Below are 27,500 nucleotides of genomic sequence, written 5' to 3'. Positions count from 1 at the left end.
AGTTTAGAGATGACATTTTTGCCGTCTTGTGTCTGATGATCGCTGTGTGTATGAGCTTCTCTATACGATTTATTATCAAACACTGTTACCTTATAGTGCTCATGTCACATGCACGCTCCTCGGTATAAACTCAGTGTAAGATACAAAAGGAGACAGCGCAATCCTCGACTCAAGGTAGTATTTATTCAAATATATTGCTCAACACGCTAGTAGTAATATACTCACTAGACATTAAAATTCAACAAGCCCCAATAACATAGATCCAGAATGGACACAAGTGTACACTCTTGAGAAAGCCGGGGTGCTCTACCGGCGAAACGCATTGAGTCTTTTCTGTCCTGAACGAGGATCCGTAGAAGAGGCCTTGGCGTGACGTCCGCTGATTTCCTTGTGTCGACAGCCGGGAACTTCAAACGGAACTATCCATTTGTGGTCTGGCAGAGACGCTGACTTCATTTGTTACCTTGTGTCCATTCTGGATCTATGTTATTGGGGCTTGTTGAATTTTAATGTCTAGTGAGTATATTACTACTAGCGTGTTGTGCAATATATTTGAATAAATACTACCTTGAGTCGAGGATTGCGCTGTCTCCTTTTGTATCTTACAGCTATCCCACTATTTGTCTGTAGATAAGGAACCTACGGAATAGTGTACAGCTGCATTTCAAACACTGATTTAATCGTCATTTTACATTTTTTACAAGTTTTTTTCCATATTCCAAGGTACACGTCGTTTGATTTAGCGCTACATATTTTTGGTATTATAAACTGCTCTCATGGAAAGGTGCGAAGTTTCAACTAATGATGCCAAGAGAGAGAGAGGTACATTTGATAATTAAAGTAAAAAAAATCATAAAAATGTGATATTTAACTAATTTCCCTCCAGACTCCAGCATATAAGAGAATATAATGTAGCTAATTTGAGTACAGTGTCCTATTAAGCAATAATAACCAATGCACCTTTTTCTCTGCATCCTAAATAGAAAAAAAAAATCTGTCTCCTTAGTTTTATTGACTTGTGTCTGTAACTGGTTAGAAATCCATAACATTGAGTTGCATGTTGACTCCGATGCATAACCTGAAGGATGCAGCAAAAGCAATCTATATGCTTTACGTGTTGCACTGAGGCACACAGCATTGTCCTTTCTGTACAACAATAGGGCTCATCAGCTTTGCTCGCCTGCTACAAGTACTACACTGTGATTTAGCCATATAAATACATATGTCCTGTAGGATGCCAGGTGAATGCCAGGGCTGCATATTCTTGCTCTGCCCTGGCTCAAGTCACCGTTGCTATCTCATAGTGTAAATGATTATACGTCTCTGACTAGCAATATGCTGTAAGATTTCTCAATAGCAAGACATAAGATGCAGGTTGCTTTGGATCACTGATTTATGTGGCCTGTGCGTGTACAGAACATGCCTAATCAGTAATCTGGATGTTTTGGGCAGACACATTTAGACTTGCAGCAATACCATATTTGGAATTTATCCCATTCAGTTTTGTGGTTACCTGGGAAAAGTATGCAGCTGTTTTCGGCCATATCTCAGGCTGTTACTGTCGTTGTTTTCACGACTGCTAAAAAAAGAGTATAGAAAAGCCTTCTCTTGCAGGAAAATAAACAGTATATAAAGTGACATGAAAAACAAACTTTCATAGATCCGATTGAGCATGCATATTTAAAGCGATGGTAAGCCCAATTTTTTTTCCTTTCACGATTCAGATAGATCATGAAATTTTTAGCAACTTTATAATTTACTCCTATTATCAATTTATCTTCGTTCTCTTGGTATCTTTATTTGAAAAAGCAGGAATATAAGCTTAACAACCGGACCATTTTTGGTTCAGCACCAAGCAGTTACTTTAGAGTTTTGAGAAAAGATCCCCAAAGTTGATGGGGCTATCTCTACTCTTGCTAAACGTACTACTATTCCTACGGAAGATAGTACTTCTTTTAAAGATCCTTTTAAATAGGAAACTTGAATCTTATATTCAGGTCATCTTCTCAGGCCTGCAATTTCTTTGGCTGATTGTTAACTTGATTCAACATGCTAATAATTTTATTTGTGATACCATTTTTGATATCATCAAAATTGATGTTAAATCTATGTTTCTTTCATGTAATTAACAAGAGTCCATGAGCTAGTGACGTATGGGATATACATTCCTACCAGGAGGGGCAAAGTTTCCCAAACCTTAAAATGCCTATAAATACACCCCTCACCACACCCACAAATCAGTTTTACAAACTTTGCCTCCAAGGGAGGTGGTGAAGTAAGTTTGTGCTAGATTCTACGTTGATATGCGCTCCGCAGCAAGTTGGAGCCCGGTTTTCCTCTCAGCGTGCAGTGAATGTCAGAGGGATGTGAAGAGAGTATTGCCTATTGAATGCAGTGATCTCCTTCTACGGGGTCTATTTCATAAGGTTCTCTGTTATCGGTCGTAGAGATTCATCTCTTACCTCCCTTTTCAGATCGACGATATACTCTTATATTTACCATTTCCTCTACTGATTCTCGTTTCAGTACTGGTTTGGCTTTCTACAAACATGTAGATGAGTGTCCTGGGGTAAGTAAGTCTTATTTTCTGTGACACTCTAAGCTATGGTTGGGCACTTTATTTATAAAGTTCTAAATATATGTATTCAAACATTTATTTGCCTTGACTCAGAATGTTCAACTTTCCTTATTTCCAGACAGTCAGTTTCATATTTGGGATTATGCATTGAATTATCATATTTTTTCTTACCTCAAAAATTTGACTTTTTTCCCTGTGGGCTGTTAGGCTCGCGGGGGCTGAAAATGCTTCATTTTATTGCGTCATTCTTGGCGCGGACTTTTTTGGCGCAAAAATTCTTTTCCGTTTCCGGCGTCATACGTGTCGCCGGAAGTTGCGTCATTTTTTGACGTTATTTTGCGTCAAAGATGTCGGCGTTCCGGATGTGGCGTCATTTTTGGCGCCAAAAGCATTTAGGCGCCAAATAATGTGGGCGTCTTTTTTGGCGCTAAAAAATATGGGCGTCATTTTTGTCTCCACATTATTTAAGTCTCATTATTTATTGCTTCTGGTTGCTAGAAGCTTGTTCACTGGCATTTTTTTCCCATTCCTGAAACTGTCATTTAAGGAATTTGATCAATTTTGCTTTATATGTTGTTTTTTTCTTTTACATATTGCAAGATGTTCCACGTTGCAACTGAGTCAGAAGATACTACAGGAAAATCACTGCACAGTGCTGGAGCTACCAAGCTAAGTCTGCTATAAACTTTTGGTATCTGTTTCTCCAGCTGTTATTTGTATTGCATGTCATGTCAAACTTATTAATGCAGATAAAATTTCCTTTAGTACTGTTACATTACCTGTTGCTGTCCGTCAACATCTAATTTTCAGAGTGTTCCTGATAACATAAGAGATTTTATTTTTTAAATCCATTAAGAAGGCTATGTCTGTTATTTCTCCTTCTAGTATACATAAAAGTCTTTTAAAACTTCTCTTTTTTTCAGATGAATTTTTAAATGAACATCATCATTCTGATACTGATAATGGTTCTTCTGGTTCAGAGGTTTCTGTCTCAGAGGTTGATGCTGATAAATCTTTGTATTTGTTCAAGATGGAATTTATTCGTTCTTTACTTAAAGAAGTGTTATTTGCATTAGAAATAGAGGATTCTGGTCCTCTTGATACTAAATGTAAACGTTTAAATAAGGTTTTTAAATCTCCTGTAGTTATTCCAGAAGTGTTTTATCTCCCTGATGCTATTTCTGAAGTAATTTCCAGGGAATGGAATAATTTGGGTAATTTATTTACTCCTTCTAGACGTTTAAGCAAATTATATCCTGTGCCATCTGACAGATTAGAGTTTTTTGGGACAAAAATCCCTAAGATTATGGGGCTGTCTCTACTCCTGCTAATGTACTACTATTCCTATGGCAGATAGTACTTCATTTAAGGATCCTTTAGATAGGAAAATTGAATCCTTTCTAAGAAAAGCTTACTTATGTTCAGGTAATCTTCTTAGACCTGCTATATTTTTAGCGGTTGTTGCTGCAGCTTCAACTTTTTGGTTAGAAGCTTTAGCGCAACAAGTAACAGATCATAATTTTATAGCATTATTATTATTCTATAACATGCTAATAATTTTATTGGTGATACCATCTTTTGATATCATTAGAGTTGATGTCAGGTATATGTCTCTAGCTATTTTAGCTAGAAAAGCTTTATGGATTAAACTTGGAATGCTGACATGTCTTCTAAGTCAACTTTGCTTTCCCTTTCTTTCCAGGGTAAATAATCATTTCGTTCCTTTCCTCACAACAAGGAACAAAAGCCTGATCCTTCATCCTCAGGAGCGGTATCAGTTTGGAAACTATTTCCAGTTTGGAATATATCCAAGCCTTATAGAAACCTATAGCCAGCTCCTAAGTACCTATGAAGGTGCGGCCCTTATTCCAGCTCAGCTGGTATGGGGCAGATTACGTTTTCTTCAAAGAAATTTGGATCAATTCCGTTCTTAATCTCTGGTTTCAGAAACATTGTTTCAGAAAGGTACAGAATTGGCTTCAAGTTAAGGCCTCCGGCTAAGAGATTCTTTTCTTTCCCGTGTCCCAGTCGACACAGCAAGGCTCAGCATTTCTGAAATGTGTTTCAGATCTAGAGTTGGCTGGAGTATTTATGCCAGTTCCAGTTCTGGAACAGGGGCTGGGGTTTTATTTTATCTCTTCATTGTACCAAAGAAGGTCAATTCCTTCAGACCAGTTCTGGATCTATCATTATTGAATCGTTATGTTAGGATACCAACATTCAAGATGGTTACTATAGGACTATCCTGCCTTTTGTTTAGCAAGGGCATTATATGTCTACAATAGATTTACAGGATGTGTATCAGCATATTCCGATTCATCCAGATCACTTTTAGTGTCTGAGATTCTCTTTTTAGACAAGCATTACCAGTTTTGTGGCTCTGCTGTTTGGCCTAGCCTCAGTTCCAAGAATTTTTTTCAAAGGTTCTCGGTGCCCTTCTTTCTGTAATCAGAGAATAGGGTTTTGGTATTTCCTTATTTGGACGATATCTTGGTACTTGCTCAGTCTTCTCATTTTCGAAGAATCTCATACGAATCGACTTGTGTTGTTTCTTCAAGTTCATGGTTGGAGGATCAATTTACCAATCAGTTCATTGATTCCTCAGACAAGGGTAACCTTTTTAGGTTTCTAGATAAATTCAGTGTCTATGACTCTGTCCTTGTCAGACAAGAGAAGTTTAACATTGATATCAGCTTGTCAAAACCTTCAGTCACAATCATTCCCTTTGGTAGCCTTATGCATGGAAATGTTGGGTCTTAGGACTGCCGCATCAGATGCGATCTCCTTTGCTCGTTTTCACATGCGACCTCTTCAGCTCTGTATGCTGAACAAATGGTGCAGGGATTACTCAAAGATATCTCAATTAATATCTTTAAACCGATTTTACGACACTCTCTGACATGGTGGACAGATCACCATCGTTCAGTTCAGGGGGCTTCTTTGTTCTTCCGACCTGGACTATAATCTCAACAGATACAAGTCTTACAGGTTGGGGAGCTGTGTGGGGGTATCTGACGGCACAAGGGGTTTGGGAATCTCAGGAGGTGAGATTTCCGATCAATTTGGAACTCCGTGCAATTTTCAGAGCTCTTCAGTCTTGGCCTCTTCTGAAGAGAGAGTTGTTCATTGTTTTCAGATAAGACAATGTCACAACTGTGGCATACATCAATCATCAAGGAGGGACTCACAGTCCTCTGGCTATGAAAGAAGTATCTCGAATTTTGGTTTGGGCGGAATCCAGCTCCTGTCTAATCTCTGCGGTTTATATCCCAGGTATGGACAATTGGAAAGCGGATTATCTCAGTCGCCAAACGTTGCATCCGGGCGAATGGTCTCTTCACCCAGAGGTATTTCTTCAGATTGTTCAAATGTGGGAACTTCCAGAAATAGATCTGATGGCTTCTCATCTAAACAAGAAACTTCCCAGGTATCTGTCCAGATCCCGGGATCCTCAGGCGGAGGCAGTGGATGCATTTTCACTTCCTTGGAAGTATCATCCTGCCTATATCTTTCCGCCTCTAGTTCTTCTTCCAAGAGTAATCTCCAAGATTCTGAAGGAATGCTCGTTTGTTCTGCTGGTAGCTCCGGCATGGCCTCACAGGTTTTGGTATGCGGATCTTGTCCGGATGGCCTCTTGCCAACCGTGGACTCTTCCGTTAAGACCAGACCTTTTGTCTCAAGGTCCTTTTTTCCATCAGGATCTGAAATCCTTAAATTTAAAGGTATGGAGATTGAACGCTTGATTCTTGGTCAAAGAGGTTTCTCTGACTCTGTGATTAATACTATGTTACAGGCTCGTAAATCTGTATCCAGAGAGATATATTATAGAGTCTGGAAGACTTATATTTCTTGGTGTCTTTCTCATCTTTTTTCTTGGCATTCTTTTAGAATACCGAGAATATTACAATTTCTTCAGGATGGTTTAGATAAGGGTTTGTCCGCAAGTTCCTTGAAAGGTCAAATCTCTGCTCTTTCTGTTCTTTTTCACAGAAAGATTGCTATTCTTCCTGATATTCATTGTTTTGTACAAGCTTTGGTTCGTATAAAGCCTGTCATTAAGTCAATTTCTCCTCCTTGGAGTTTGAATTTGGTTCTGGGGGCTCTTCAAGCTCCTCCATTTGAACCTATGCATTCATTGGATATTAAATTACTTTCTTGGAAAGTTTTGTTCCTTTTGGCCATCTCTTCTGCCAGAAGAGTTTCTGAATTATCTGCTCTTTCTTGTGAGTCTCCTTTTCTGATTCTTCATCAGGATAAGGCGGTGTTGCGAACTTCTTTTGAATTTTTACCTAAAGTTGTGAATTCCAACAACATTAGTAGAGAAATTGTGGTTCCTTTATTATGTCCTAATCCTAAGAATTCTAAGGAGAAATCGTTGCATTCTTTGGATGTTGTTAGAGCTTTGAAATATTATGTTGAAGCTACGAAATCTTTCTGTAAGACTTCTAGTCTATTTGTTATCTTTTCCGGTTCTAGGAAAGGCCAGAAAGCTTCTGCCATTTCTTTGGCATCTTGGTTGAAATCTTTAATTCATCTTGCCTATGTTGAGTCGGGTAAAATTCCGCCTCAGAGAATTACAGCTCATTCTACTAGGTCAGTATCTACTTCCTGGGCGTTTAGGAATGAAGCTTCGGTTGACCAGATCTGCAAAGCAGCAACTTGGTCCTCTTTGCATACTTTTACTAAATTCTACCATTTTGATGTATTTTCTTCTTCTGAAGCAGTTTTTGGTAGAAAAGTTCTTCAGGCAGCGGTTTCAGTTTGAATCTTCTGCTTATGTTTTTTGTTAAACTTTATTTTGGGTGTGGATTATTTTCAGCAGGAATTGGCTGTCTTTATTTTATCCCTCCCTCTCTAGTGACTCTTGTGTGGAAAGATCCACATCTTGGGTAGTCATTATCCCATACGTCACTAGCTCATGGACTCTTGTTAATTACATGAAAGAAAACATAATTTATGTAAGAACTTACCTGATAAATTCATTTCTTTCATATTAACAAGAGTCCATGAGGCCCACCCTTTTTTGTGGTGGTTATGATTTTTTTGTATAAAGCACAATTATTCCAATTCCTTATTTTATATGCTTCGCACTTTTTTTCTTATCACCCCACTTCTTGGCTATTCGTTAAACTGATTTGTGGGTGTGGTGAGGGGTGTATTTATAGGCATTTTAAGGTTTGGGAAACTTTGCCCCTCCTGGTAGGAATGTATATCCCATACGTCACTAGCTCATGGACTCTTGTTAATATGAAAGAAATGAATTTATCAGGTAAGTTCTTACATAAATTATGTTTTTTAGCTAGAAGAGCTTTGTGGCTTAAATCTTGGAATGCTGACATGACTTCTAAGTCAAGATTGCTATCTCTTTCTTTCCAAGGTAATAAGTTATTTGGTTCTCAGTTGGATTCAATAATTTAAACTGTCTCTGGTTGGGAAGGGAGTTTTTTTGCTTCAGGATAAAAGACCTAAGGGTAAATCTAAAGCTTCTAACCTTTTTCGTTCCTTTTGACAAAATAAGGAACAGAAACCTAATCCCTCCCCCAAGGAATCTGTTTACAATTGGAAACCTTTCTCAAATTGGAATAAATCCAAGCCATTTAAGAGATCAAAGCCAGCCCCAAGTCCGCATGAAGGTGCGGCCCTCATTCCAGCTCAGCTGGTAGGGGGCAGATTATGATTTTTCAAGGATGTTTGGACCAATTCGGTCCAAAATCAATGGATTCAGAGTATTGTCTCTCAGGGGTACAGAATAGGATTCAGAGTAAGACCGCCTGTGAGAAGATTTTTTCTCTCACGCATCCCTGCAAACCCAGTAAAGGCTCAGGCTTTCCTGAGGTGCGTTTTAGACCTGGAGTTATCAGGGGTAATCATGCTAGTTCCGTTTCAGGAACAGGATCTGGGGTTATATTTTAAATCTATTCATTGTCCCAAAGAAAGAAAATTCATTCAGACCAGTTTGGGATCTAAAAATTTTGAATCTATGTAAGAGTACCAACTTTCAAAATGGTGACTAAGGACTATTCTGACTTTTGCTCAGCAAGGGCATTATATGTCCACAATAGACTTACAGGATGCATATCTTCATATTCCGATTCATCCAGATCACTATCAGTTCCTGAGATTCTCTTTTCTAGACAAGCATTACTAATTTGTTGCTCTTCCTTTTGGCCTAGCGACAGCTCAAAGAATCTTTTCAAAGGTTCTCGGTGCCCTACTCTCTGTAATCAGAGAATGGGGTATTGCGGTGTTTCCTTATTTGGGCGATATCTTGGTACTTGCTCAGTCTTTACGTTCTGCAGAATCTCAAACGAATCAACTAGTGTTGTTTCTTCAAAAACATGGTTGGAGGATCAATTTACCAAAAGTTCTTTGATTCCTCAGACAAGGGTAACCTTTTTAGGTTTCCAGATAGATTCAGTGTCCATGACTTTGTCTCTAACAGACAAGAGACGTTTGAAATTGGTTGCAGCCTGTCGGAACCTTCAGTCTCAGTCATTCCCTTCAGTAGCTATGTGCATGGAAGTTTTAGGTTTCATGACTGCAGCATCGGACGCGATCTCCTTTGCTCGTTTTCATATGAGACCTCTCCAACTTTGTATGCTGAATCAATTGTGCACGGATTATACAAGGATATCAAAATTAATATCCTTAAATCCCAATGTTCAACTATCTCTGACTTGGTGGTTAGATCACCATCGAATTGTTCTAGGGGCCTCTTTCGTTCGTCCAACCTGAACTGTGATCACAACAGATGCAAGTCTTTCAGGTTGGGGAGCTATTTGGGGATCTCTGACAGCACAAGGGGTTTGGAAATCTCAAGAGGTGAGATTACCAATAAATATTTTGGAACTCTGTGTGATTCTCAGGGCTCTACAGTTTTAGCCTCTATTGAAGAGAGAACTGTTCATTTGTTTTCAGACAGACAATATCACAACTGTGGCATATGTCAATCGTCGGGGTGGGACTCACAGTCCTCAAGCTATGAAAGAAGTATCTTGGATACTTGTTTGGGGCGAAATCCAGCTCCTGTCTAATTTCTGCGGTTCATATTCCAGGTATAGACAATTGGGAAGCGGATTATCTCCGTCGTCAGACTTTACATCCGGGAGAATGGTCTCTCCACCTAGATGTGTTTTCTCAAATTTTTCAGATGTGGGGCCTTCCAAAAATAGATCTGATGGCATCTCATCTAAACAGGAAACTTCCCAGGTACCTGTCCAGGTCCAGGGATCCTCAGGCGAAAACAGTGGATGTGTTGACACTTCCTTGGTGTTATCAACCTGCTTATATTTTCCTGCCTCTAGTTCTTCTTCCAAGAGTGATCTCCAAAATCATCATGGAACAATTGTTTGTGTTGCTGGTGACTCCAGCATGGCCTCACAGGTTTTGGTATGCGGATCTTGTTCGGATGTCCAGTTGCCAACCTTGGCCACTTCCATTAAGACCGGACCTTCTGTCTCAAGGTCAGTTTTTCCATCAGGATCTCAAATCATTAAATTTGAAGGTATGTAAATTGAACGCCTAGTGCTTAGTCATAGAGGTTTCTTTGATTCAGTGATTAATACTATGTTACAAACTCGTAAATCTGTTTCTAGAAAGATTTATTATCGAGTTTGGAAGACTTACATTTCATGGTGTTCCTCTCATAAATTCTCTTGGCATTCTTTTAGAATTCCTAGAATTTTACAGTTTCTTCAGGATGGTTTGGATAAAGGTTTGTCTGCAAGTTCCTTGAAAGGACAAATCTCTGCTCTTTCTGTTTTATTCCACAGAAAAATTGCTAAACTTCCTGATAGTCACTGTTTTGTGTACAGGCTTTGGTTCGTATCAAGCCTGTCATTAAATCAATCTCTCATCCTTGGAGTCTTAATTTGGTTTTGAAGGCTTTACAGGCTCCTCCATTTGAGCCTATGCATTATTTGGACATTAAACTACTTTCTTGGAAAGTGTTGTTCCTTTTGGCCATCTCTTCTGCTAGAAGAGTTTCTGAATTCTCTGCTCTCTCTCTTGTGAATCTCCTTTTCTGATTTTTCATCAGGATAAGGCAGTTTTGCGGACTTCATTTAAATTCTTACCTAAGGTTGTGAATTCTAACAACATTAATAGAGAAATTGTTGTCCCTTCTTTGTGTCCTAATCCTAAGAATTCTTTGGAGAGATCTTTACATTCTTTGGATGTGGTGAGAGCTCTGAAATATTATGTTGAAGCTACTAAAGATTTAAGGTTAAAGCTTTTGATTCATCAAGCTTATTTGGAGTCTGGTAAATGCTCGCCTCAGAGAATTACAGCTCATTCTACTAGATCAGTTTCTACTTCTTGGGCTTTTAAGAATGAAGCTTCAGTTGATCAGATTTGCAAAGCAGCAACTTGATCTTCTTTGCATACATTTACTAAATTCTATCATTTTGATGTATTTGCTTCTACGGAAGCAGTTTTTGGTAGAAAAGTTCTTCAGGCAGCTGTTTCAGTTTGATTCTTCTGCTTATGATTTAAGTTTTTCCTTTTATTTAGAAGAATAAACTTTGGGTTGTGGATTAATTTTTTCAGCGAAATGGCTGTTTTTATTTTATCCCTCCCTCTCTAGTGACTCTTGCGTGGAGTTCCACATCTTGGGTATTTCTATCCCATACGTCACTAGCTCATGGACTCTTCTTTCACGTAAAAAACAAACAAAAAAACACACCATAATTTATGTAAGAACTTACCTGATAAATTCATTTCTTTCATATTGGCAAAAGTCCATGAGGCCCACCCCTTTTTTATGGTGGTTATGATTTTTTTTGTATAAAGCACAATTATTTCCAAATTCCGTAGTTGATGCTTTTTACTCCTTTCTTTATCACCCCACTACTTGGCTATTCGTTAAACTGATTTGTGGGTGTGGTGAGTGGTGTATTTGTCGGCATTTTGAGGTTTGGGAGACTTTGCCCCTCCTGGTAGGATTGTATATCCCATACGTCACTAGCTCATGGACTCTTGCCAATATGATAGAAATTAATTTATCAGGTAAGTTCTTACATAAATTATGTTTTTCAATTTATTTCATTCTCGTGTTTTCCTTTGTTGAAAAGTATACCTTGGTGGGCTGAGGGGCAGCAATTAAATACTGTGAGCTAGCTGCTGATTGGTGGCCACACACACATCTCTTGTCATTGTCTCACCAGATGTGACAGCTAGTTCCCAGCAATGCATTAATTCTATGGAGCGGACTTTAAAGGGATAGGAAACCCCAAAAAAATAAATCCATTTTTTAAAACATCAGATTTTGTCGTACAAGTCAGCAAATAACACCTATTAGCCAATTTTTATTGTTTACCTGAAAATTGGAATTGAATATATAAGTTCTGCCAAACCCTTCTTTTGCTTCATTATGCTGTCTAATTACAGTGTTCTACCTAGGTAGAACTATGATGGCGTCCCGCATGCGCATTTACATTAAGTTTAGCCAATGCATGCGCATATCTATATTCTCTCCTGCAGTTTCAGCCGCCGCGTCATCATCACCATGCTGCTGACGAAGAGGCACTGGACATAGGAGTGGCGCACCAGAGCGCTCAAGCCCGGCTGACGCTGTGGATGCTGCATGTTTGACTTTTTGACCCCCATTCAATTTCTCAGATTGACAAATCCAGAAGTCAATGCCAGCTGCCTAAAATAGCAGCTAGTTTATGAGTAGCAAACACGATGTGCCTGATAAGAGCAGGTACACAACTGGGTGACAACATTTCATTGCGCATGCGAGTGCCCACACATTAGATTGCGCATGCCGAGATTGAGGAAAAACTTATTTAAATATGCTAATTAAGGGATCAGTGCTGAAGCGCCATTGGAGGAGGGGATGGCATACATTATGTATAACTACAGCCTACATTTATGGGCGGTCGTTACGGCCATTTACAAGGCAAATTAAAATATAATTTTCCTAAACATTAAAGCTTTGTTTTAAGGTAAGAATTAATTGGTAATAATCTATGAAAATTTAACTGTGTGATAGAAATATTTACTTTTGTAACTTTATAAAAAATATATTAACCCTTTAACTGCGTTTTCCTGTGCAGTTATACACATAGATTATTTTATTAGTGCACTGCTGCTTGAGTATAACGAACACATTATATATAGCATTCTATTGTCATACTTTTGTGTCCATTTAAACTAATCTGATGCAGGACCTAACCGTGTGTAAAGCTCTAGTTCCAGACACAGAACTTTCACTGCAATGAGATTTTTTTACTGAAAGCTTTTCTGCAGGTCATTTTGAAATGAAATTCATTTTATATTAGGCAGCTACACTAAAGAATCATCTCAGTTACAATGTGTTGATTAACTGGAGAATAAAGCAATTTTTAAAGTTATATAATATATTACAGCAGCTGAAAATCTCTCTGCTTCAGAGAGAAAAAAAATAAATTGTTCAGATTTTAAAATTTTGTTTCCTTTGCTCTTGGTCTAACATATAATTACTTATGAGGTTCATATGTATTAATAAAAAGGTGCCTTGCTCACAAGAATGTCTTATATTCAGGAGTCACAGCTTTTCACACCAGAAAAAGGCTAGGTGTGTGGTTTAAAAATCCATGAGAACCAGTCCTGCTCCATATTTGACTGTCCTCTTCAAACAGTGATTCACTCTGGCTGCACTGTGTTAGGAAAACTTACACAGTACAGCCAGAACACAGCACTGTTTGAAGAGAACAGCCTGATGCGGAGCGGCTCTGCAAATACGAAAGAGCCAACAGTTCCTACATGTGTCCTGTTCTTTCTGCAGACATGCTGCATTTTCTGCGATGACATCTCAGATCGCAGCATGTTCTACCTTGGGGGTTCCAGAGGCAGCCATGGTGCTAAGTGGTCAGTCTTGGCTTAATGTAGCAGGGAGCAGATACGCATCTACAAAGCTGAAGTATAACGTGCATAAAGCCGGCTGACACCTGGTCTGTGCCCTCTTGCAAATGAATTGTGAGATGATCATGCTCCAGAACTCAACAGATAATTATTTAATTAGCTTGTGTTTATCTTTGTGTCTTTAAAGCAGAGATGGGAACCTGCCCTCCAGGTGTTTCAGAACTATGTTACCCATGATGCTTAGGCACTCTGAAGTCCAGTTAAGCATCATGGGAAATGTAGTTCTGAAACATCTGGAGGGCCAAGATTCCCCATCCCTGCTTTAAAGCATGAGTCTCATAATCTAAGTGCAACCTGCCACACAAACCATTACACCTACACAGTGTGATGACTGAAACATCAGCCTGGTATTCCGCCAGTTATACAAATCTCTTGTTAATGGTTGTTTCTATTTATTTTTTACTGCTTAAATTCCAGTATTGTGAGTGACTCATCTCAGAGTTTGTATTGCAGCATCTGGGTTATTTTTAAATCCTGCTGTGAAACAAGAATAGGTCTTCTTCCTTCAGCTGTTACCATGACTGCCTAATATTGGCCTTGGGGCGGTGTTCATATAATTTATCCATAAAGCAAGATCACGTGCACCGGCGTACGCTGTGTCTAGTTCTGTGCTGCGCAGAGTAAATGAGGACTATGCAACATACATAATGTCCTAGTCAGCTGATGATGCCTTTTTGTGCAGAGCATTATGTCCTCTTTCTGTGCATTGTGTACTTTCAGAATATTAAGTGTTGTTTATGCACTTGTTTTAAAAGTGTACGGCAATGCCTCAGTGAGTCTTACATCACCTACCAGAGGGACAAGAGACCAGGAGTGCATACGGGAGTTATCCTGAGATTGTCTGTGTATAGGGCAATGCTGCAGTGAGTCTCACATATCACCCCCAGAGGGACAGGAGACCAGGAGTACATACTGCAGTTATCCTGAGATTGTCTGTGTTTAGGATAATGCTACAGTGATTCTCACATGTCACCCCCAGAGGGACAGGAGACCAGGAGTGCATACGGGAGTTATCCTGAGATTGTCTGTGTATAGGGCAATGCTACACTGAGTCTCACATATCACCTACCAGAGGGACAGGAGACCAGGAGTACATACTTCAGTTATACTGAGATTCTCTGTGTATAGGGCAATTGCACAGTGAGTCTCACATATCACCTACCAGAGGGACAGGAGACCAGGAGTACATACTTCAGTTATACTGAGATTCTCTGTGTATAGGGCAATTGCACAGTGAGTCTCACATATCCCCTACCAGAGGGACAGGAGACCAGGAGTGCATACTGCAGTTATACTGAGATTATCTGTGTATAGGGCAATGGCACAGTGAGTCTCACATATCACCTACCAGAGGGACAGGAGACCAGGAGTGCATACAGCAGCCTTAGATTGGCCACAACAAAGGAGACCAAGAACATAATTTCATTGGCTTTTTAATGCTTTCTCAGGTGTATCCCTGTACTAAAGCTCTGCTGGATGGGTTTTAAATCATTTTGTACATTATTTGTCTATAATGCAGCACCCGGTTGCTAATATATATCAAGCACAAGAAGCACATTCACGTCGGGGTCCCTTGTAAGGTTTTTCCCCTTTATTGCACCAAACATGAGCTATTTAAATAGCTATTTTTTAGACATTCCTAGGCACAGAGGGCTGTGTTTTTATGTTTGAGAGATGTGATTATATTCACCAATCTGTTAGGTATAGATAGCCCTTAGCAGCCACTGAGTGTTTGTTCTATCACAAAACAAATAAATACAATTGTTTCACTATCCATTAAAGGGCCATAATACCCAAATGTTGAAACACTTTAAAGTGATGCAGAATAGCTGTAAAAAGCGGACTAGAAAATATCACCTAACCATCTCTATGTAAAAAAGAAAGATATTTTACCTCAAAAGTTTCTCAGTAGCCACATCCCATTGTAAAGGACTTCTAAGCAGCAAATCAGTATGTCTGTACCGGGACAGCGGAAAGGATGAGCCTTGTGCACTCTCATGTTATTTCCCTATTCAGTCTAAGGAAGTTTACTATGAAATATCATGAGAGTTAAGTGAAATCTCATGAGATCACAGTATACAAGTTCATGACCTCAGCACTGCCGATGCTGATTGGCTGCTGTTCATTTTTTCATTCCTGAGCTGAGGAGATTGTGAGGTAAAATATCTTCCTTTTTTACATAGAGATGCTCAGGTGATATTTTCCTTTTTACAGTTATTCTGCATCAGTTTCAAGTGATTTAGCATATGAATAGAATGTCCCTTTAAAGCTGCATTAATGTAACCTTTTTTTTATATCTATAAATATATAGTTTTTTAGACATTTTTTAGATTTATCTTGCTGTATATCCTCATCTCTCCTGTCGACTTCATGTTCTTTTGTGTTGTTATAATTTGTATTGTCCTGTGAAGTGGACATGGTGACCTTGTGAGACGCATGGGCTATCTGTATATGCCATCTATATAACAGTCTGTTTATAAAGACAAAGCTGATCACTGAGCTAGAACGTACAGTCAACAGCAGTGTGATCTGGTTTCCAATAGGTGAGGGATAGTAAAACCGTGTGTTCATAAACAGGAAGCCTTTAACGTACTAAACAAAGTTATGTGGACATTAACCGCACCGTTAATATTTGTACGTTGTGGCTAAGTTCGATGATAGGAACCTTTTTGTTTTTGTCTGCATTTATTTGTAAACCGTTGCTAAATTGTCAGATACTTCAGCACAGGAGCTATTTTTCTTCTCCCCAAAAAACCAAAACTTTGCCATCCGTATTGGGTGCCATAAGCTTAGTAAATGCTATTAAAGGGACGCTGAAGTGATCAAAGTCTGTTATTAAACCGACCACCTCTATATGACTACAATGTTTGTAATCATTTTATATATAAAGTGCTCAAGCCATGTGCACACTCCTGGGCCTAACTCTGGGAAATTGGTCAGTTTAATAATAGAAGCTGATTTTTTCCCCATCCAAATAAAGTATAATTTTGTCTTTTGTCCTTTTAACAACAAAGCCGTACACCTCAATACAATGGGAAATTAATGAGCCTCACAGTTAAAGGGAAATGAAATCAAATATTTTGCTTTTATGATTCAGACAATCACATTTTTTTTGTTCTTTATTTTTTGTTGAAAAGATGCCTAGGTGTGCAGCGTGCCCACGTCTGGAGCACTACATGACAGGACAAAGTGCTGCCCTCTAGTAATGTTGTAAATGAATAACGTTCTTGCAAAACTGCTGCCATATATTGCTGCCGAGACGTTACGCTCCTGAGCCTACCTCCTCGCCTCATGTCTTTTTAAAGAAAATATCAAGTACAATAAAATTGTATCGATAACGTACCAAGTCTTATACATTGTAGCGTTCGCTGACAGCCAAGGGTTAAAGCTATTAAACAAATGACTCTGGTGCCACTAAGAATTATTATTGTTTATTTATAAAGTGCCAACATTTTACGCAGTGCTATACACAGGTACATTACAATCATAAGGGTACAATACAGAGGTACATTACAATCATATGGGTACAATACAGAGGTACATTACAATCATATGGGTACTATACACAGGTACATTACAATCATAAGGGTACTATACACAGGTACATTACAATCATAAGGGTACTATACACAGGTACATTACAATCATAAGGGTACTATACACAGGTACATTACAATCATAAGGTTACTATACACAGGTACATTACAATCATAAGGTTACAATACACAGGTACATTACAATCATAAGGGTACAATACACAGGTACATTACAATCATAAGGGTACAATACACAGGTACATTACAATCATATGGGTACAATACACAGGTACATTACAATCATAAGGGTACAATACACGGGTACATTACAATCATATGGGTACTATACACAGGTACATTACAATCATAAGGGTACAATACACGGGTACATTACAATCATATGGGTACTATACACAGGTACATTACAATCATAAGGGTACAATACACAGGTACATTACAATCATAAGGGTACAATACACAGGTATATTACAATCATATGGGTACAATACACAGGTACATTTCAATCATGGGTACTATACACAGGTACATTACAATCATATGGGTACTATACACAGGTACATTACAATCATAAGGGTACTATACACAGGTACATTACAATCATAAGGGTACTATACACAGGTACATTACAATCATAAGGGTACTATACACAGGTACATTACAATCATAAGGTTACTATACACAGGTACATTACAATCATAAGGGTACAATACACAGGTACATTACAATCATAAGGGTACAATACACAGGTACATTACAATCATAAGGGTACAATACACAGGTACATTACAATCATAAGGGTACAATACACAGGTACATTACAATCATATGGGTACAATACACAGGTACATTTCAATCATGGGTACTATACACAGGTACATTACAATCATATGGGTACTATACACAGGTACATTACAATCATATGGGTACTATACACAGGTACATTACAATCATAAGGGTACTATACACAGGTACATTACAATCATATGGGTACAATACAGAGGTACATTACAATCATATGGGTACTATACACAGGTACATTACAATCATATGGGTACTATACACAGGTACATTACAATCATATGGGTACAATACACAGGTACATTACAATCATATGGGTACTATACACAGGTACATTACAATCATAAGGGTACTATACACAGGTACATTACAATCATAAGGGTACTATACACAGGTACATTACAATCATAAGGGTACTATACACAGGTACATTACAATCATAAGGGTACTATACACAGGTACATTACAATCATAAGGGTACTATACACAGGTACATTACAATCATAAGGGTACAATACACAGGTACATTACAATCATAAGGGTACAATACACAGGTACATTACAATCATATGGGTACAATACACAGGTACATTACAATCATAAGGTTACAATACACAGGTACATTACAATCATAAGGGTACAATACACAGGTACATTACAATCATATGGGTACAATACACAGGTACATTACAATCATATGGGTACTATACACAGGTACATTACAATCATATGGGTACTATACACAGGTACATTACAATCATAAGGGTACTATACACAGGTACATTACAATCATATGGGTACAATACACAGATACATTACAATCATATGGGTACAATACAGAGGTACATTACAATCATATGGGTACAATACACGGGTACATTACAATCATAAGGGTACAATACACGGGTACATTACAATCATATGGGTACAATACACAGGTACATTACAATCATAAGGGTACTATACACAGGTACATTACAATCATAAGGGTACTATACACAGGTACATTACAATCATATGGGTACAATACAGAGGTACATTACAATCATATGGGTACAATACACGGGTACATTACAATCATAAGGGTACAATACACGGGTACATTACAATCATATGGGTACAATACACGGGTACATTACAATCATATGGGTACAATACACGGGTACATTACAATCATAAGGGTACTATACACAGGTACATTACAATCATATGGGTACAATACACAGATACATTACAATCATATGGGTACAATACAGAGGTACATTACAATCATAAGGGTACTATACACAGGTACATTACAATCATAAGGGTACTATACACAGGTACATTACAATCATAAGGGTACTATACACAGGTACATTACAATCATAAGGGTACTATACACAGGTACATTACAATCATATGGGTACAATACAGAGGTACATTACAATCATATGGGTACAATACACGGGTACATTACAATCATAAGGGTACAATACACGGGTACATTACAATCATAAGGGTACAATACACGGGTACATTACAATCATAAGGGTACAATACACGGGTACATTACAATCATAAGGGTACAATACACGGGTACATTACAATCATAAGGGTGCAATATAAGGGTAGAATTTTTTTGTATAACTGGCACTATTCGCACACATTTGCTTAACGTTTCTTTTTCTCTCCATATCTGCAGGCGTTTTCCATCATAAAATCCAAGAAGATAAAAATAGTGAATATTCCAGCTGATCTTGTCCTGCGTCCCTAATACAAAACAAAACAAAACCATGTCTGGCACTTATGATGATTCTGTTGGAGTTGAAGTATCCAGTGACAGCTTCTGGGAGGTAATCTTTTTATTTTAGATTTAATATCTCATTTGGATCAGAACACACACACACACACACACACACACACACACACACATACACATACACATATGTGTGTGTGTGTGTATTGCAGTGGACTTTTCCCTGTAGTTAAAGAGATAGTAAACGCCCAAAATGTTATTGTTTAAAAAGTTAGATATTCTCTTTATTTACCATTCCGAGTTTTACATAACCAACACTGTTATAGAAATATACTTTTTACCTATGTAATTTCCTTGTATTTAAGCCTCTGCAGACTGCCCCCTTATTTCGGATCTTTTGACAGACTTGCATTTCAGGCAATTAGTGCTGACTCTTAAATAACTCCACGTGCATGAGCACAATGTAATTTATATGAAACACATGAACTAATGCCCTCTAGCTGTGAAAAACTGTCAATTGCATTTAGATAAGAGGCGGCCTTCAGGACATAGAAATTAGCATATGAGCCTACCTATGTTTAGCTTTCAACAAAGAATACCAATAGAACAAAGCAAATTTGATTATAAAAGGAAATTAGAAAGCTGTTTAAAATTACATTCCCTATCTGAATGATGAAAGTTTAATTTGAACTTTACTATCCCTTTAACATTGAGTGGACTAGAAGCTTTTCCCCTCTGGGCTAGTAGCCTTTAACCCCTGACTAGTAAACCATAGTAAAATCTTTCCACCCCTGACACAGAAAAGAACATAGAAGGCGCTGGTTGCTTATGCATGTGTTTGTACAATCAAAAACATATATAAAAACAATATCGAAACTAGGATAAGGCAAAGTCCCATATAAGATATGCAAATGTATGAGAACCGCTTGATATTTAATTAATAAGCACGTTTGGGTTTATATTCTTATATATGAAGCCTCTTCATTAATCCCCTGTTGGGTGTCCACTTACTTTATATTGCCCCAAACTTTCAAACTTAGGGCTGATGACTGTATGTGATTCCCACCATGCAACAGCTGCCCAGCTACAAGTAATAGAGGAGTGTGTCTCACACTACAGCATCTGCTTATCTTTTCTCTTCTCACACATCAGTATCCCACAAAAGTGAGTACACCCCTCACATTTTTGTTAATATTTTATTATATATTTTCATGTGACAACACTGAAGAAATTACACTTTGCTACAATGTAAAGTAGTGAGTGTACAGCCTGTATAACAGTGTAAATTTGCTGTCCCCTCAAAATAACTCAACACACAGTCATTAATGTCTAAACCGTTGGCAACAAAAGTGAGTACACCCCTAAGTGGAAATGTCGAAATTGGGCCCAATTAACCATTTTCCTTCCCCGGTGTCATGTGACACGTTAGTGTAACAAGGTTTCAGGTGTGATTGGAGAGCAGGTGTGTTAAATTTGGTGTTATCGCTCTCACACTCTCTCATACTGGTCACTGGAAGTTCAACATGGCACCTCATGGCAAAGAACTCTCTGAGGATCTGAAAAAAAGAATTGTTCTACGTAAAGATTGCCTAATCTATAAGAAGATTGCCAAGACCCTGAAACTGAGCTGTAGCACGGTGGGCAAGACCATACAGCGGTTTCACAGGACAGGTTCCACTCAGAACAGGCCTCGCCATGGTCGACCAAAGAAGTTGAGTGCACGTGCTCAGCATCCTATCCAGTGGTTGTCTTTGGGAAATATACGTATGAGTGCTGCTAGCATTGCTGCAGAGGTTGAAGGGGTGTGGGGTCAGCCTGTCGGTGCTCAGACCATACGCCGCACACTGCATCAAATTGGTCTGCATGGCTGTCGTCCCAGAAGGAAGCCTCTTCTAAAGATGATGCACAAGAAAGCCTGCAAACTGTTTGCTGAAGACAAGCAGACTAAGGACATGGATTACTGGAACCATGTCCTGTAGTCTGATGAGACCAATATAAACTTATTTGGTTCAGATGGTGTCAAGCGTGTGTGGCGGCAACCAGGTGAGGAGTACAAAGTCAAGCATGGTGGTGGGAGTGTCATGGTCTGGACCTGCATGAGTGCTGCTGGCACTTGGGAGCTACAGTTCATTGAGGGAACCATGAATGCCAACATGTACTGTGACATACTGAAGCAGAGCATGATCCCCTCCCTTCGAAGACTGGGCAGTATTCCAACATAACGACCCCAAACACACCTCCAAGACGACCACTGCCTTGCTAAAGAAGCAGAGGGTAAAGGTGATGGACTGGCCAAGCATGTCTCCAGACCTAAACACTATTGAGCATCTGTGGGGCGTCTTCAAACGGAAGGTGGGGGAGCTCAAGGTCTCTAAAATCCACTAGCTCTGTGATGTCTTTATGGAGGAGTGGAAGAGGACCCCAGTGGCAATCTGTGAAGTTCTGGTGAACTCCATGCCCAAGAGGGTTCAGGCAGTGCTGGAAAATAATAGTGGCCACACAATATATTGACACTTTGAGACCAATTTGGACATTTCCATTTAGGGGTGTACTCACTTTTGTTGCCAACGGTTTAGACATTAATGGCTGTGTGTTGAGTTATTTTGAGGGGACAGCAAATTTACACTGTTATACAGGTTGTACACTCACTACTTTACATTGTAGCAAAGTGTCATTTCTTCAGTGTTGTCACATGAAAAGATATAATAAAATATTTACAAAAATGTGAGGGGTGTACTCACTTTTGTTAGATACTGTATTATATATATCTATATATTCCGGCTAAAGGGTTTTCTACTTATATATAGATAGATGTATAGAGAGACAGACACAGATAGATAATTAGTTAATAAATAGATATATGATAGGCAAATAGATATACAATTTATTGATATTACGATGAGAAGACAAACTGAACCTTTTAGTAAACAGATTAGATTCTCAGAATAGGAACAAAGGTTTTTACGGAACCTTTCCAGTAAAGATGATTTATGGCTGCAAGAGATCAATGCTTTCAATATTGATACTCTTATTCAGTCTTTTGAGTGCCTTTTTAATGGATCTGAAAAATAAATAGCATTTTGTGGTTTGTTTTATGTACAAAGAAAAAAGATTACGGAAAGATTATTTATTGAAATAACACAATTTAGTGATGTTAAAGGGATATTCTGACCAAAATTTAAATCCAGATGGAATACAAAAGTGTATTTAAGTATGCACCATGCACCAGTATTTAAAACACAACGCTTACGCAGAGAGCCTAAGGTCCTTGTACCATCTGGTAATGACTCAATTTGTTAATTACTGATATGATACAAGCCCCACTGGCGCTCTAAACAGCTGCAGTATTTAAACTGCTATTGCACTGAGAATATCTAGCTATGCTACACATGCACGGGCAGAGAAAAATGTTAGCACTAAAACCATGATAACTTTTGCTATAATTGTTTTTTGTCAATACATGTATATTGCAAATATGTTTCTATTCAAAGATGTAATTCATCTACCTGTATGTCTATTTAAATTATGACCAGAATGTCCCTTTAAATGCTAAATATATTCCTTATATTATGTTTCCCTGTGCAAACAGCTGGTTGTGTTGTGTGTAGATTTTTTTTTCCGAGCATGAATATTGGCAAAGAATGACTGGGGGATGAGGGAAGTGGGGGAGGTATTTAAGCCTTTAGCTGGGGTGTCTTTGCCTCCTCTTGGTGGCCAGGTTCTGAATTCCCAAAAGTAATGAAAGCAGCTGTGGACTCTTCCCTTTTAAGAAGAAAATAGCTAAACGTTATCTTAGGTCAAATTATAGACTCAAAGCTTGGATTTATACACAATTGATTATATATATATATATATATATATATATATATATATATATATATATATATATATATATATATATATATATATATATATATAAAACGTTTAGCTATTTTCTTCTTAAACAGGAAGAGTCCACAGCTGCATTCATTACTTTTGGGAATTCAGAACCTGGCCACCAGGAGGAGGCAAAGAATCCCCAGCTAAAGGCTTAAATACCTCCCCCACTTCCCTCATCCCCCAGTTATTCTTTGCCTTTCGTCTTAGGAGGTTGGCAGAGAAGTGTCAGAAGATTGAAGATTGTCTCTTATGTAGGGTAGTACTCTTCGAAATGGGACTGGAGTTTTAAGTAATCCTGTCATCCTCTCAGTGAGAGCATGGGTCAAAGTTAGAGTTCGGAGATGCAGGGAGAGTCTTTGTGTGAAACCATCCCGACTCATATTAACAGCTCCTGGGCAATCAGCATTGACTAGTTTCGATGCCTGCCTTTATTCACTCAAGTCCATGTCAGAACTCAGAAGCGAGGCTACTATCTGTCACACTTGAAGGGCCGTGTTCCTGTTCCACGGCGTAGATTCCGGTAAGATTGTTTCATTTTATTTCGATATGTGAATGTAATGTTAAACGAAAGAATTCAGGGTCCCAGTGGGACTCCTTTATCTTATGGAGTCAAGGGTTAATATCTCCTCAGGGGGGTTATTGAACAGGGGGGACTTTCATCATGTTTGCTATGTGATTTTGTCTGCTATTGTGTAGTGATACTTGGGCTCATGGCTATTCGAACATAACTGCTTTTTTTCATCAGTTTGCGCGGTCCGAGGGACTGGTACGCTTTTTTTTGGCTTACACGTTGCATCTCGTGACCGGGTGTGGTCACGTGGTATTCCATTTCCGCACCTTGACCGAGTGGCAACAGAGAGTTGTCTGGTTCACAGGAGGTGGTGAGTGCCCCAGCCATTGGAGGTGTAAGGTGCCTTTAGTGTTTGTCCATAATTGGAATCTCCAAGTTATGGAGGTTTCTGATTTTTTGGAGACGGATATCTCCGATTCGGAATATACGTCTTGCGAAGAGTATGAAATGGCCAGGGTTATTCATGCCCATCAGTTATGTTCCGATTGCCGTTCTAGAGTACTCTCTTCCCCCGAGTCAGGGAATTTAGCGTGTGCTGAGCCATCTGCCCCTGAGGATTCTATGTCCCAAGAGGCGCGTGTCCCAGATCCTTCCTTTGCTACGCAAGCAGGTGTCCCTAGGGCCGTTACTACTCCGAAAGGCGGCTTGTTTCCTCCAGAGGTTACAGCACTGTTCCGCATGGCTATATCTATGGCAAGGCGCATTTATATCTTCCTAGGGAAGTGTTCTGTTAACCACGGTTCATCGGGGTTGGATCGCCAGAGTCAGTTAGACCTTCTGTGGAAGCTATAGCCTCTGAGGCTTCATTTTGCCTTCTGTTATAGACTGGCACGTCTTCGTGTCCTACTAAGACATGTTTTGGCAGTGCTGGAGAATTCCAGTCCTTCTGGGCAGCGGTATCCTCGGTCTGCAATGCCGGACGGCAAGCTGGAATAGACGGGTAGGGATGAAGACAATCTCTTTAATGTCTCTGTTTTTCTTTTCTTTGGGGCCTCTAATCGGGTGGTCTGGTTGGCGTGCCGTTTTCCTTGGGCGTTCACCTTCGGGTGCTGCCTTCATTTTATTTAAATCTGGTTAGGATATATTTGATTTGTTTTAGGAAGCTCATGTCTGCTATAATTTTCCATTTGGGAACATTTTTTCTCTGGAACTGATAATTGCGATTGTGTGGTCGCGTGCGCACTTCTTTGGAAGCTGTTCGTTTTATATATCTGAACTAAGTTATGATTATAGTTTTATGTTTTCGATCCCTTTGGGTATTCGGTTTTTCTTGGACCTTAGACAGTTCAGGTGTTTCTTGTACCAGGCAGGTACTGGTTGGGCGCTATCAGCTGTTCCTTTGGGTTCATGTCACCCATGTGGTGCCGGGTGCCAGTTATCCTGCTGGGTGTTGAGTGGTTCACTTGTTGGAGTGTTCGTTTGTTGTTATCCATTAAATGAGAATGTGTTTAGTTTTTTCTTATACGCCAACTTGCTCCTCGTCCTCAATGAACGGAGTGTCGGAGGGATTGTTTAGGTCCTCTGCCGTCCTTTATGTGGGAATCAGTCTACGACTCCTCGTGGGTCCTGGAGGTTTGTTTTTGGGCCTCTTTACCGAGGTTCTCCATTCCCAAGGGGTTTTGGAGGTCGGGATGACAGCGTGACAGTTGGGGTACCAGTTTGGATAACGATTTTCGTTTCAATCTTGGTATTTTACGGGGGGTTTTTTTCTTGTGACCTAGTCGCAGGTACTCCTTGAGGTTGCAGAGACTGGTTCTCCCTACTTGAGCGGTCTGGTCATCAGAGTCCGGGAGTTCGGGTATGTCAGTCTCCCCCCTTTTTCAATTTTTATTTCACGCTCTCATAAGTTGGAGCGCAGGGGTTTGGTTTCTCCCCTTTTTTTTCCCCTTGACAACCGCCTCTGGTCCGCTTCTCAGCGGGATTTCTGGGGTTGTCTGTTATTCCTGGTACAGGTTTCTCTGGTAGGCTGAGCCGGTGAGGATCTGTGACTTTCCATCTAAGGGGCGTATTACGCTCGCTGATGTAGCCTAGTGGGTCGCCTAGTTGCCCATATGGTTAAGTAAGGTGGTGTGTTGAGTCCCTCTACTGTGGTATGTCTCCATTTTATGAAGACCTGTCTCTGGTAAACCCGGGGGCCTTGGACTTGGAGTGTTGCCCTAGAGCATCTAGGAGCTCTTGGTTTCTGGGGTTGCAAGCGGAGGATCCAGGGTCCTGCTCCACCTACGGGTGCGAATTCCCATCTCTGGGGCCTGTCTAGATGTCTTCTATGATATTGATCTGAGTCTCTTGTGAGAGTCCAATATTCAAGGCCACGGGGGGTGGGGAATGCTCTACCTAGAATGCCTTTCTCAGTATGAGGCAACTTGGTGTTTTCTCAGGACGTACGGCCTGTCCCGGGTTTCGGGGGGGGGGGTCTGGCCTAGGGCCCTGTCTCTTGTCTGAGTTTTTGGGGTCCGGGTTGCTGCACTTGGTCCTGGGCATTTCAGTTTCAAGCTTTAGGGTTTAGAACGTCCGCTTTTCTCTTAGGAGGGTTGGTTTTATCTCTCATGGGAGATTTGGTATCAACTGAGCTGTTAGTAGTGACCGTTGGATTATTACTCAATGGTAGTGTTTTACCATTCTCTTTGGTCTCTTCACCTTGCCTACCTTGCCTACGGCTGGATTTGGAACGATACAGTTTCCATGGAGACCGTGTGAGTCCTTATCTTCTCGTTCGAGGATTCTTTCTTTACGTGGGGGATGTCAGGGGGGGCTGGCTCTGGTACTAGTATGTGCCCTATCTCCCCTTTTGGGAGTGTTCCTCCTTAGAGGAATTTGAGCATGTAGAGCCAGCTGTAGTAGCCTGATGTTTAGCTTTGCTGGCTAGCAAGCGGAAGGTTTGCAGTTTGAAACCAGTGGCATCTAATTACACCTGGTATGTGTGCTTGCAAGCCTTATATCGCAACAGTTGCTAGTAATTGGTCAGAGTAGTTCTCAAATGGACTAGTTTCTCTTAGGACCTCCGTTCTTCTTGAGGCCGGTGTTACCAGCCCCTTTTTGGGTTGGGTCCGTTCCTTGGAGGGGAGGTTAGAGATCTGTTTGCTCTCTTTGGTCTGACCGTGTACTTGCTTTTGACCCTGTGGGGGGGGGGGGGGTCACGGAAGTTCCTTTCTTCACTGGTTTCATTGCTGCTGGTGTTTGATGTCTCTGGGAGCTGGATTCCTGGCGGAAGTTTCCGTCGATAATTTGGCACTCTCTGTGGGATGGGGTCCCTTGAGGATTTAGGGTCAGCTTGCTGCCCTTGAGCTGGAACTCACGAGTTCTGTTGGTTGTGTTCTGTGTTTTCACAGTGAGCTTTTTTTCCTTGGGTCAGTTAGTTTTCCATCCTGTTGGTGGGCTCCGGGTTTTCCCTCGGTCCTGATATGGTTTTCCTACCTATGTATGGCTATTTTTAGCGGTGGGGCCGCTAGACTAGGGTTCAGTGGGGAGTTTGTG

At 39.8% G+C, this 27,500-nt stretch overlaps 1 protein-coding gene across 3 annotated transcripts in view; it reads left to right on the top strand.

Moving 5' to 3' along the window:
- PACSIN2 (protein kinase C and casein kinase substrate in neurons 2) overlaps positions 1-27,500 on the top strand; it is a 268,976-nt gene that overhangs the window by 110,780 nt on the left and 130,696 nt on the right. For all 3 annotated transcript variants that reach the window (XM_053696714.1, XM_053696715.1, XM_053696713.1), the window contains exon 2: positions 19,523-19,673. In XM_053696714.1, coding sequence (XP_053552689.1) covers positions 19,614-19,673 — 60 coding nt within the window. In that variant the 5' untranslated portion in view covers positions 19,523-19,613. The remainder of the gene's footprint in view (positions 1-19,522; positions 19,674-27,500) is intronic.

Source organism: Bombina bombina, unplaced genomic scaffold (assembly GCF_027579735.1).
Source record: "Bombina bombina isolate aBomBom1 unplaced genomic scaffold, aBomBom1.pri scaffold_416, whole genome shotgun sequence".
Classification (NCBI taxonomy): domain Eukaryota; kingdom Metazoa; phylum Chordata; class Amphibia; order Anura; family Bombinatoridae; genus Bombina; species Bombina bombina.
Note: the sequence above shows the minus strand (reverse complement) of the source record. Positions and strands in the feature narration are given on the sequence as shown.